Raw genomic sequence first — 11,635 nt, 5'->3', positions numbered from 1 at the left:
GAGTTATCATCGAAACTAGCGCCTGCTCTTGCACACATTTTTCAATTTTCAATTAATGTGGGGCAAGTCCCAGATGACTGGCGCATGGCACATGTGGTGCCCCTCTTCAAGAAAGGAGACAAGAGTACTGCGGCAAATTACCGTACTGTGTCTCTAATAGCAATATGCTCCAAAGTGATGGAGCACATACTCCACTCGAAGATAATGGAACATCTAGAAAAACACTCCATTGGTTTTTTTTTCTGTGCAAACTTTTTTCTCAGGGTCCAAAACAAATTTTTTTTTTTACCTAGACCTGGAAACAAACTTTTTTTTCCAAAAACAAATATAGCCCCCCTACCCCCCGAATTCAAATGGTTGCTGTCTAATGTCAATAAACACCAGAAATACAACACCCATAACAATCAATGATCTGCCAGTGGAAATTGTTGGAGATTTCACTTACCTTGCAAGTTGGAAGCATCATAATCAAAGATAATGGAACAGGGAATGATATAAAAGCAAGACTATCTAAAGCACGTGCAACATTTGCAAGACTTCATACAATCTGGAAGTCCAACCAGTACAGTTTAAGGACCAAACTGCGACTTTACAACAACATTGTAAAATCTGTCCTACTGTATGGTTCAGAAACTTGGCGTGTTTTAGTTAGTGACCTTCAAAAAGAAGATGCACTCCATACTAGCTGCCTTAGAAAGATCAACAGAATATTCTGGCCAAATAAGATCAGCAACAAGAGCCTTTTGGAGAAATGTAATGCTAAGAGTATAACAGCAGATATTAACAACGAAGATTAAGATGGTTATGCCATGTACTGAGAATGCCACAACACCACACACTTAAAACAGCTCTATATTGGACATTACCAGGGAAAAGGAAAGCAGGGAGACCTAGAATCACGTTGCGAAGAATATGGTTTTAAAGATTTTTATATTGTATATGATGATGTATATTGGATCGTGACACTATAATAAACTATTTACTTACTTACTTACTCACTGTTACAGCAGAATTAGAAGCAATGGGTTACACATGGGGCCAAGCCCAGTACATGACCAAGGACAGAGTGAAGTGGGGGCAGTTTGTTGTAGCCTTGTGTCTCACTTGGGATGAAGAGAATAAGTAAGTAACTAGTTTTTGATGTTCTATTATCACCGGTTTGTTACTCAACCGATCAAGATTAAAGGTGGAGGGTTGACATCTTAATATATACTTAAAAAAATAATATTTAAAAACAAACTTAATCATATAGATATAGGAAGATGTAGTGTGAGTGCCAATGAGACAACTCTCCATCCAAATAACAATTTAAAAAGTAAATCATTATAGGTTAAAGTACGGCCACCTTGGCTCACACCGAACAATAAGCTATAAAGGGCCCCAAAATTACTAGTGTAAATATGTCTGTTAAATTTGGTCATTACTTTGCTAAACAGTAGATTTGGATTTCGGAGGATTATAGTTTAAACTCTTTTTGTTGAAGACCGTACATTGATCTCTTTTTATTTTTTTCCTTGCTTGTGTTGTTGGGTTGCAACAGTATAATTGGCACATACCTTACATATCCTTTGATTAATGACCAATGCCGGATCAAACAGCACATGACAGTCGAAATGCTGATTTTTCATATGGCAGGTGATATGCTGCTTTTCCACATGACAGCCGACACTCTGCTTTTCCACAAAGCGTCGAAATGCTGCTTTTTCACATGACAGTCGAAATGCTGCTTTTCCGCATGGCAGTCGACATGCTGCTTTTCCACATGACAGTCGAGTTGCTGCTTTTCCACATGACAGTCGACGTGGTGCTTTTCCACATGACAGTCGACATGCTGCTTTTCCACATGACAGTCAACATACTGCTTTTCCACATGACACTCGACATGCTTCTTTTCCTCATGGCAGTCGACATGCTGCTTTTCCACATGGCAGTCGACATGCTGTTTTCCACATGACAGTCAACTTGCTGCTTTTCCATATGACAGTCGACATGCTGCTTTTCCACACGGCAGTTTACATGCTACTTTTCCACATAGCAGTCGAGGTTTAGGAGTAAGAGGATAGACTTGTCAGCTCGGAATAAGAATAATGTATCCTGCTAAGGCAACGTTTTTTGCACCGGACTTATTAATTGTGAGACTTATTAATTCTGAACTAGTCCGTTCAAATTCCGAGTTATTGTATCGGTCATTTTACAAAGCAGAACACATCTGTAATATTTGCCACTGGACATCTTAATCGATGATACTTATAGATTTCTTTAACAAAAGCTTGTCGTCCGTGACGGTGTTCGTCGTTTAAATTTGCCGATAATTCAAATGCATTGGATTTACATAGTAATTCAGTTGCAGATATAACTAAACTTAATTATCAGGTATTACATATACAATGCAATTGAGTAATTGCGACTTGAAAAGAAAACTATATTGTATATGAAGCGCTAGAACATTTGTATCGATCGAAAGATGACAAATAAAACCACATGAGAGAATTGAATGGAGCCATCAAGGTATGTTTTTTGTTTTAATTTTGTACAATTAATTTTTAATAGAATTTAGTGAAGCAAATTTTCTAAAAGCAACAAGTCATGGCATCATTGATTTGTGAAATTCCTCTGAACGGATGCACTCTACAATATCCAGAGATGTGACATGATGCTAATATCTGTCCCAAGAGTATTTTCTCCCTTGTTATGAATCTCTCCATGAAAACTGAATTGAACCGGGATATTATAATTGGCACAGTTTACTTTCATTGCGTGCTAGAACATAAAATCGATCACCTGTATCGGGTTTAAAAAAAAGTAACTCTATCTTTTAATTTAAAGCACACTTAATATCTGACTGAATTGCTGCGTATAATAATACAGGTAAAGATGGCTATTTTTTTCTATTAATTGTTGACACGTCTTTTAGTATTATATCGATGCATATCAGTGGGATGAGCAGTGGCGGATCCAGCCATTTTAAAAAGGGGGTTCCCAACCCAGGACAAAAGGGGGGGGGGGGGGGTTCCAACTATATGTCCCCATTCAAATGCATTGATCGGCCAAAAAAAGGGGGTTCCAACCCCCAGACCCCCCCCCCCCTTTGGATCCGCCACTGGTGAGTATTAGTATTAATTTTATGTTTGTTTCAAAGGTATTACATGTATTACAAAATGTCAAATGCTGTTACCTTAACACATTCTAGACGCGTCAGTTGATAATGGTTTGAAACGTAACTGTCCTCTGAACATACATGCCGCTGAGATGTCTCGAGTTATAACTGGAGGTTTGCTGCAAACTTGACCTCGTTTCGTAGTTGAAGTAACCAACATTGCCGGGTCATCTTCAAAAAACAGTTAATCAATTTGATTGATAACCAATTTCATGCGTTGTGTGTGCATGGCAATCTGGCAGAATAACGTGACATTTTTACACTAGAGCATAGTTTGAATAATCTTTTGTAGGAACTAAGGGATTATATTTCCTTATAAATATTTAGCTCATAAAATAATGTAAACTTTAAAACCAGAGACGTATTGTATATATATATGTCTCTAGCCAAAAGCACGAACACAACAAATAAAAAGAACGAAGATGCATCGTACAGCGCCTAGAGTACCCACGTTTACTGAAAGCTAGTTTACAGACAAGAAATATAACAAATACTTAACGAAGTTTTTTTAATCTACGTTATGGTTTAATACACCGGAAAGTTTAATTCTAAAAGGCAATATACATGTATGTGTCAGACCACCAATTCAAAATCCCTATCAGTTCATTTTTTCCCTCTCAATTTCAAAGCTTTCTAAACATTTTACTCAAAGTTTAACTTCATAGAAATATGTGCATCCCGAATTTAACATGTACCACCTTTTTTTTATACATGCCAATTTTCAACCAATGTTTTAAGTCTGACAATACCGCGTGGACAATACTACCGTTGGGGAGTCAATTACTACTTAAAATAACATTTGCCATATAAAATTTTAAATAAATTCGACAAAGATGCTAAAAAACAGGAAAAGAAAAAAAAACCACCAATTAACTCAATTGAAGAAATGTAATTAATTAAGCAGAATAAGTAAGTAGGGGAAAAAAACCGAGAGTGAGCTTGAAGAAAAATTGGTGATGTATAAGTAGTCCTGAACTGAACTGGACCATGAAGATATTTAAATAATTTTATAATTTTTAACAATATCGTTTCACTAAACCTATATTTTCTAATATCTAATTATTTCACTAAATCTATATTTTTCTCATATCTAATTATTTCACTAAATCTATATTTTTCTCATATCAAATTATTTCACTAAATCTGTATTTTTGTCATATCAAATTCCTCTTACTGTTAAACTAAATCAGTTCATTCACAGAGTTACTGGACCATTCATTTTTTCTTATTAAGAGAAGCACATTAGACTTTATACTTTTTATCAGATCAAGTTTCCGTGTGTTGATTTACAACATTGTAAATGTTCGGACGTTTACCGAATGGATGACTGACGGTAACTGAATAATGCTTATCAAGTAAATTAAATATGACTCTTTTATACCGTTGCTACGAACATTCAATTTATGATATGAAATTGATATGAAGGTAAATGTGAAGTTATTAATTTCATGTAGGTAACTATTAATGACATCCTTTCAATTATTTTTTTATTCCCCAAAGCAATTGCAATTTTATTTCATCACACTTAAGATAAACCCTGTAGCATGGATAAGGCTATCTTTGATTTTACATGTGTTTGGTTATTAAACTATCATAGGTTGTTCAACCAGCGCCACTGATGAGTCTTAAATACGGAAGGCGAACAACGCCACTGATGAGTCTTAAATACGGAAGGCGAACAGCGCCACTGAGGAGTCTTAAATTAGGAAGGCGAACAGCGCCACTAATGAGTCTTAAATACGGAAGGCGAACAGCGCCACTGATGAGTCTTAAATTAGGAAGGCGAACAGCGCCACTGATGAGTCTTATATTAGGAAGGCGAACAGCGCCACTGATGAGTCTTAAATACGGAAGGCGAACAGCGCCACTGATTAGTCTTAAATACGGAAGGCGAACAGCGCCACTGATGAGTCTTAAATTAGGAAGGAGAACAAGCGCCACTGATGAGTCTTAAATTAGGAAGGCGAACAGCGCCAACTAGCCTACCATATTATGAGCTAGGTATCTGAGGAATTTTTATAGTAAAACAGGTAAAGGAACATCCAAATTAAGAATGGAAATTGGGAATGTATCAAAGAGACAACAATCCGACCATAGAGCAGACTACAGCAGAATGTCACCAACAGATGTTCATATTTATTACCTTATTACCTTATAATTTGTACAAACTTTCATCTTGTACACAACATATATACCGAATATTTTAGCAACAGCTTGCAAAACCAAAATAATATGAGTTTTGCGACAGGAGATTAACAATAACTAGAACGAGAACAAATCATATAGGTCTTTCCACTGAAAATGGAAAGACCTAATAATTATCAGAACACAGTCACAACGTCTTTCTACGGAAAAATGGAAAGACCAACATTTCTTTAAACATGGCAACAGCATTGTAACTGCTCAATTATAAATTTTTAAAATGCACGGTTGTAAAATTGAGAATGGAAATGAGGAATGTGTCAAAGAGACAACAACCCGACCATATTAAAAACAACAGCAGAAGATCACCAACAGGTCTTCAATGTAGCGGTAACAAAGGCCAGAGGCTCCTGACTTGGGACAGGCGCAAAATGCGGCGGGGTTAAACATGTTTATGAGATCTCAACCCTCCCCTATACCTCTAGCCAATGTAGAAAAGTAAATGCATAACAATACGCACATTTAAAATTCAATTCAAGAGAAGTCCGAGTCTGATGTCAGGAGAAGTAACCAAAGAAAATAAACAAAATGACAATACAATGTAATACATAAATAACAACAGACTACTAGCAGTTAGCTGACATGCCAGCTCCAGACTTCAGTTAAACTGATTGAAAGATTATGATTTCATCATATGAATATCAGGCAAAATTCTTCCCGTTAGGGGGTTAGTTTCATACCTTCATAACATATATGAGAAGAACATAACCCGTGTCATGCCAACAACTGGTTTTTGAATAAATGTGTTTAGTTAAGATGCAAAGACCCTATAAGTGATTCAATATTAACGCCAAAATAAGCAATCTTTAATGACCTGACAACAGCATCGTAACTATATCCCTTCTTGATAAGCCTATTTAAAGGTTTTGTTAGTTTATGAGGTGAATACTGACATTTTTGTGCTTTATAAAGAATATTTCCATAAAGAAATGGACATGAAATACCTGACCGTATAAGAAGTCTGCATTTTGAGCTATATTTACGAATGATGTCCTTATACCGATGATAAAATTTAGTAAATGTTTTGACTAGTTTGTGATACCGAAAACCCTGGTGTAATAATTTTTCAGTATTACATAAAATTATCTCGTTAAAATCTAAAACATTGTTACATACAAGAGCGAAACGTACAAGTTGAGATATATAAACACCGTAAGATGGTGACAAGGGAACGTCACCATCTAAAAATGGATAATTAACAATAGGAAATGAAAAATCATCTCTTTTATCATAAATTTTAGTATTAAGCTTTCCGTTAGTGATATAGATATCAAGATCGAGGAAAGGGCAGTGGTCATTGTTAGTATTAACTTTGTTAAAAGTAAGTTCATCAGGATAAATTTATTTAGTATACATACTGTAGTTTGAAATGAAGGTATTTTATTTTAGGGAGGATATTTAAACACTTCAAGGAGCCATAATCGCTCACCTGTCAATTGTTCGTACACTTGATGTTCAATGGGAATGGTTGTTGATTTTCGAGATATTTTTTTTACATATGTTCTAATTCAAACTTTTAATCAGATAGTCAGATTTTAAACATACAACTTCTGTAGAAAATGTCTAGTTAGATGAAATCAGTATTATTCTAATAGGTCATAATCATATGGCTAAAATTGGCATATGGAATCTCACTCAAATATTTTTCAAATTTTAATCATTATTGAACGTGTATATCATAGGATTATGATTTTGTATTATATAATTATATCAATTATTGATATTTTAAAAATTTATTGTCAACTCAATTTTTCAAAGGTTTCATATTCACGAACAATAAGACAGAAGTAACATCTCAAAAATACTGAACTCCGATGAAAATTCAAAACGGTAAAACCGAGCAAAAAAATGGCAAAATCAAAAGCTCAAACACATCAAATGAATGGACAACAACTGTCATATTCCTGACAAAATGGTGGATTACATCTGGTTTTATATCTATTTAAACCTCTCACTTGAGACAGCTGCATTTGTCAGTGTTTTGACAACGATGATGAACAAAACAAACAGACATAATCGGTCAAAATGTCAAAAATAGGGGAACAGCAGTCAACATTGTGTTATTATCTTAATCGCTATTAGAACAAATAAATATGTAAACACACATTTACTATGGCACAATGACGGGATGTGTGAGTACAGGACTACGTCGCATGTAGCAAAGAAACAGAGAAGGGCATGTAGACAAAGCATATTAGCGAAAATGAAAAAAAACAAGAATACAAAAATTATCATAGAACAATAACAAAATGACGGAATGTATAAGTACAGAGCCACGTCAAATGAATACCACCAAAAAAACAGTAAAAGTTATATCAATAAAGACAAATAAAAATACTACACGTTATTAAGATGATAAACAACGTCAGTAGCCAGAATCTATACTTCAAGACCATCGTGTAAAATTGATAAGGAATACTTATCAACAAGGTCTTGGTACCTTCCGATGAACTTATTGTTAGAAAAAGGACAAGACGTTCGTTCTTGGACATACCTTTGGTTCATCAACTTTCTGCTAAGACACCGATGAAGTTTTACAAAGTCTGACTAGTTGCTACATTATATTGAATACAGAATAGGTTGGGAAATGTATATCCCGTATGCAGGTGAAGTTGGTATATTGCTACTAAGGTGTGTTTATTAAGGTAGACAGTGCAGAGATAATAATTCTATAACCTTGGGTTGCTTTTATATGTACGGCATGGGTGGTTTGTATATTTCATATATATTTTTTTACGAAAAAAAACCCATAATTTATGACAAATAAAACGATTTGTCCTTCAGTCAATTTAAGATCATTTTTTTTTTCAAAATATGTCATGGGATTGTCTGTAAAATGTAAGAACCATTAAATTTGACTTTATTATTTTAAACTAGAAGCGGCCACTGTCGTTCCAGAAAGTCGTGTATTTTGACGTTTTTGGGCCATTTAAATCTCTATTTACAAGGGCTTTGTTTATTGTTAAAGGCGGTACGGTTATTCAAATTCGAACCAACTAGACTATGGTGAATATGTATATGTATCATAGACTATGGTGAATATGTATATGTATCATTGGCAATCACCCCAAATCTTATTTTTATATTATCTGTGTCTATTTCAGTTCAATTGAATAGATGCGATCAACAGTCAGCAAACTTGTGATCATCAATAGATCTTTTAATACAGAGGAATGTGAAGCTAAAGGACAAACACTGGTTTATAGATTCACGATCATTTTGTAATATTTTGACAATTTTTTTCAGATGCTTTTCATAATATGTCGGAGAACATGATGTATTTATAAATTGTAGTTGGCTTTACATTTGTTTTCAGTAACTGCGACTGCTCTTCTTATTTCGGTGTTAATGTTATCTTTTTTGTTCTATATTTCGCCTTTAAATGAGGTCAAGATCAGGTGTTCTATTTTTTATTTTCTGGTTATTTTTCAGGAAGAATGCAGATTTTAATTTCAGACTGGAAACATCGAGTGAGATCAGATCGTGTATGGCATTTTTACCGACGGTTAACTAGGATCAGAGTACGGTTTAAAAGATTGCTGAATCTAGCTTTGTTTCTTTCTGTGTTTATTTACTTAAACTATCGATTTAACATGCCAGTCTTCCATGTTTTCCGAAACCAAAATATTTTATCACCTTGCTTGTTACCGTCATATGATCTGTATGACAGTTCTATACAACAATTCTTCTGGAAGCAGCAACCGGTGCCATGTGAAAATTGGTTAGATCTGTTTTATGTAGATACACGTGGTTACATAACAATGAATAACACTGCCGTTAATATTTCTGGGTATTCAAATATAAGATGTGAGTATAGATATATTACACGTGTATCAGAAAAAGAAATGAAATTTTCGGATAGATTACTGTATACCCATCCAAGCTATCTTGATGGAGATTTTATTCACATGGAATGTTATGATAAACAGGGAGAACGTATGTATAATAATTTACATCTGAATATTGATACAAAGACCGTTTATAAGACACGTGTGATAGCAAACGAGTCAGAAACAGATCTTAGTGTGTATATTGTAGGTATTGATTCACTCTCTAGGCTTATAGCTGAACGGAAATTAAAAAAGACTATGGCCTACTTGAAATCTGAATTGAATGCTTACATTTTACATGGGTATACACGTATTGCAGACAGTTCATATCCGAATATCATGCCAATGTTTACTGGATTAAAATCAGGACAAGAAGATCAAGCAGGAGTAAATAATTTGCCATATATATTTAAAAACTTTTCAAAACGCGGTGCTGTCGATTTGTTTGCTGAAGACTGGTATGAAGTTGCTACATTCAAAGGATTTGCTGATCAACCCACACAGCATTATAATCAGCCGTTAATACAGGCTATGGATATAGTCAGGCCATCGAATCTAGCGGTTTCTATGTCACTGAAGTTTTTACAAAACCACAACATTCCTTTGACGAAAGTGTCCGCAATGTGTTTTGGAAATGTTTACAGATTCAACGTACAATTACAGTATTATAAACGTTTTATTGAGGCATATCACAGGAAGCGAAAATTTGCATATTGTTGGACGAATGAAATCGCTCATGACTTTTTCAACATGGTAGAATTGGCAGATAACGACTATTTCGAGCTTTTGAAATGGATGAAAGATACACATAAGCTTGACAATGCAATTTTGATTGTAATGTCAGATCATGGTCCTAGATATAGTGAAATACAAAATACCGAAGTAGGACGAATTTCTAATCTTCTTCCGCTAATGTCAATAGTCATTCCAAAACACATAACATTAAAATATCCTCACATTGACACACATTTAAAATCTAACATTAATACATTAACTACTTCTTATGACGTATTCGAAATGCTCAAAGATGTTTTAAATGGAAACTTTGAAGGAAAAAACAGTCCATCTAATGTTTCGCCACTGCCAAGAGGAATAAGTCTATTTCAGAAAATTCCATTGTCCCGGAGTTGTCGAGATGCAGATATATCGGAACATTACTGTCCATGTTACTCATCTAAATTAATTTCAAAAGATGACAAACGCGTGATTCGCTCTTCAGTTTTTTTAGTGAAACAAATAAACGCCATTTTGAAAGATGTAATGCATAAATGTGCCAATGTAATTTTATCTTCAGTTGTAAAAGCTTCCCTGGTTTATCCAGATATGCAAAGAGACTCAAAATTAGAAAGGTCTTATTCACTGCGTAGTTTCCTCTGGACCATTGAAGAACGGATGAGAATTCGAGTCACATTTTATACAAACCCTGGTAATGCCTTATTTGAAGGAACAGTAGAATATGCAAGTGAAAATAACGTAAAAACTCTCGGCGATATTAATCGTATTAATAAATATGGAAACCAGTCTGCTTGCATAAAAAACATAGATCGTTTAGAAGATCGGAGAAAACGTTCTTATTGTTACTGCAATTAACTATAGGCTGGTATATTTGCAAACAATTGTGTTTTTTTAAGTATTAGTTCATGATACAATAATAGTTAGACATTGTGATATGTAATTAAGTTCTTCCAGTGAAGCTTTCTGATTGAACTTCACAGAAAAATCTTATGCAATTTAATTCAATGTACACGTACTTAATACTCATTTTGTCTTATTAATAAAGTTTGAATCATATTTTCATGTTGTCATTCAAGAAATCAAGCATCTTGATTATTTCAGTTTTAGAGTATACTATGTTTCAATTAGCTAGATTTTTCACACAGTTTGAAATGATATATCCCTCCCGAAGTTAAGATACTTGTATATTATAAAAGTTGGACTAACTCTTTCAATTTTTCTTATATTTGGAATGGGTTATATTTGTATAAAATGTAGAAAAGTCAAATGTTTCATACTTAGGTTGTATGTAACTCAAAAGAACTTTGGATTTTTTTAGTATCAATTAAGATCTGATTCACACCAACTCTAGAAAAGGGTAGTTTCACATAACTTTACCCTGCTTTGCTTGCTGATAAAACTGGCGTACACAATTAAGAACTAGCTCGAGGAGCACTTAGAGGACCCATCAATATAATGTTGTTTGTTGGGACACTTATGCAGTTTATGTATCCAATACAGTTCTTGCAGATCCAGTTCTTCATTTTTGGTTGAAATTCCAATGGGAAAATTGAACAGACCTATTATTATTCGGGCTTTACTCTCTAGTAAGTGTCTTAGGGGTATATGTTGAGTTTCCAAGTGAGTTGTCAATACCTAAGTCATTTATCAACCAGGATATGAATGTGATTTGCACACAAACAACGATGTTAATAGAACCATTCAGGTTTTT

At 34.4% G+C, this 11,635-nt stretch overlaps 1 protein-coding gene across 1 annotated transcript; it reads left to right on the top strand.

Annotated features, from left to right (window-relative positions):
• Window positions 1-2,838: 2,838 nt before the first annotated feature.
• On the top strand, window positions 2,839-10,931 carry LOC134685103 (uncharacterized). Its single transcript, XM_063544539.1, has 2 exons — window positions 2,839-2,868; window positions 8,792-10,931. The coding sequence occupies exon 2, from the start codon at window positions 8,797-8,799 to the stop codon at window positions 10,777-10,779; it is 1,983 nt and encodes a 660-aa protein (XP_063400609.1). The 5' UTR covers window positions 2,839-2,868; window positions 8,792-8,796; the 3' UTR covers window positions 10,780-10,931.
• Window positions 10,932-11,635: the final 704 nt, after the last annotated feature.

Source organism: Mytilus trossulus, chromosome 9 (assembly GCF_036588685.1).
Source record: "Mytilus trossulus isolate FHL-02 chromosome 9, PNRI_Mtr1.1.1.hap1, whole genome shotgun sequence".
NCBI lineage: Eukaryota > Metazoa > Mollusca > Bivalvia > Mytilida > Mytilidae > Mytilus > Mytilus trossulus.
Note: the sequence above shows the minus strand (reverse complement) of the source record. Positions and strands in the feature narration are given on the sequence as shown.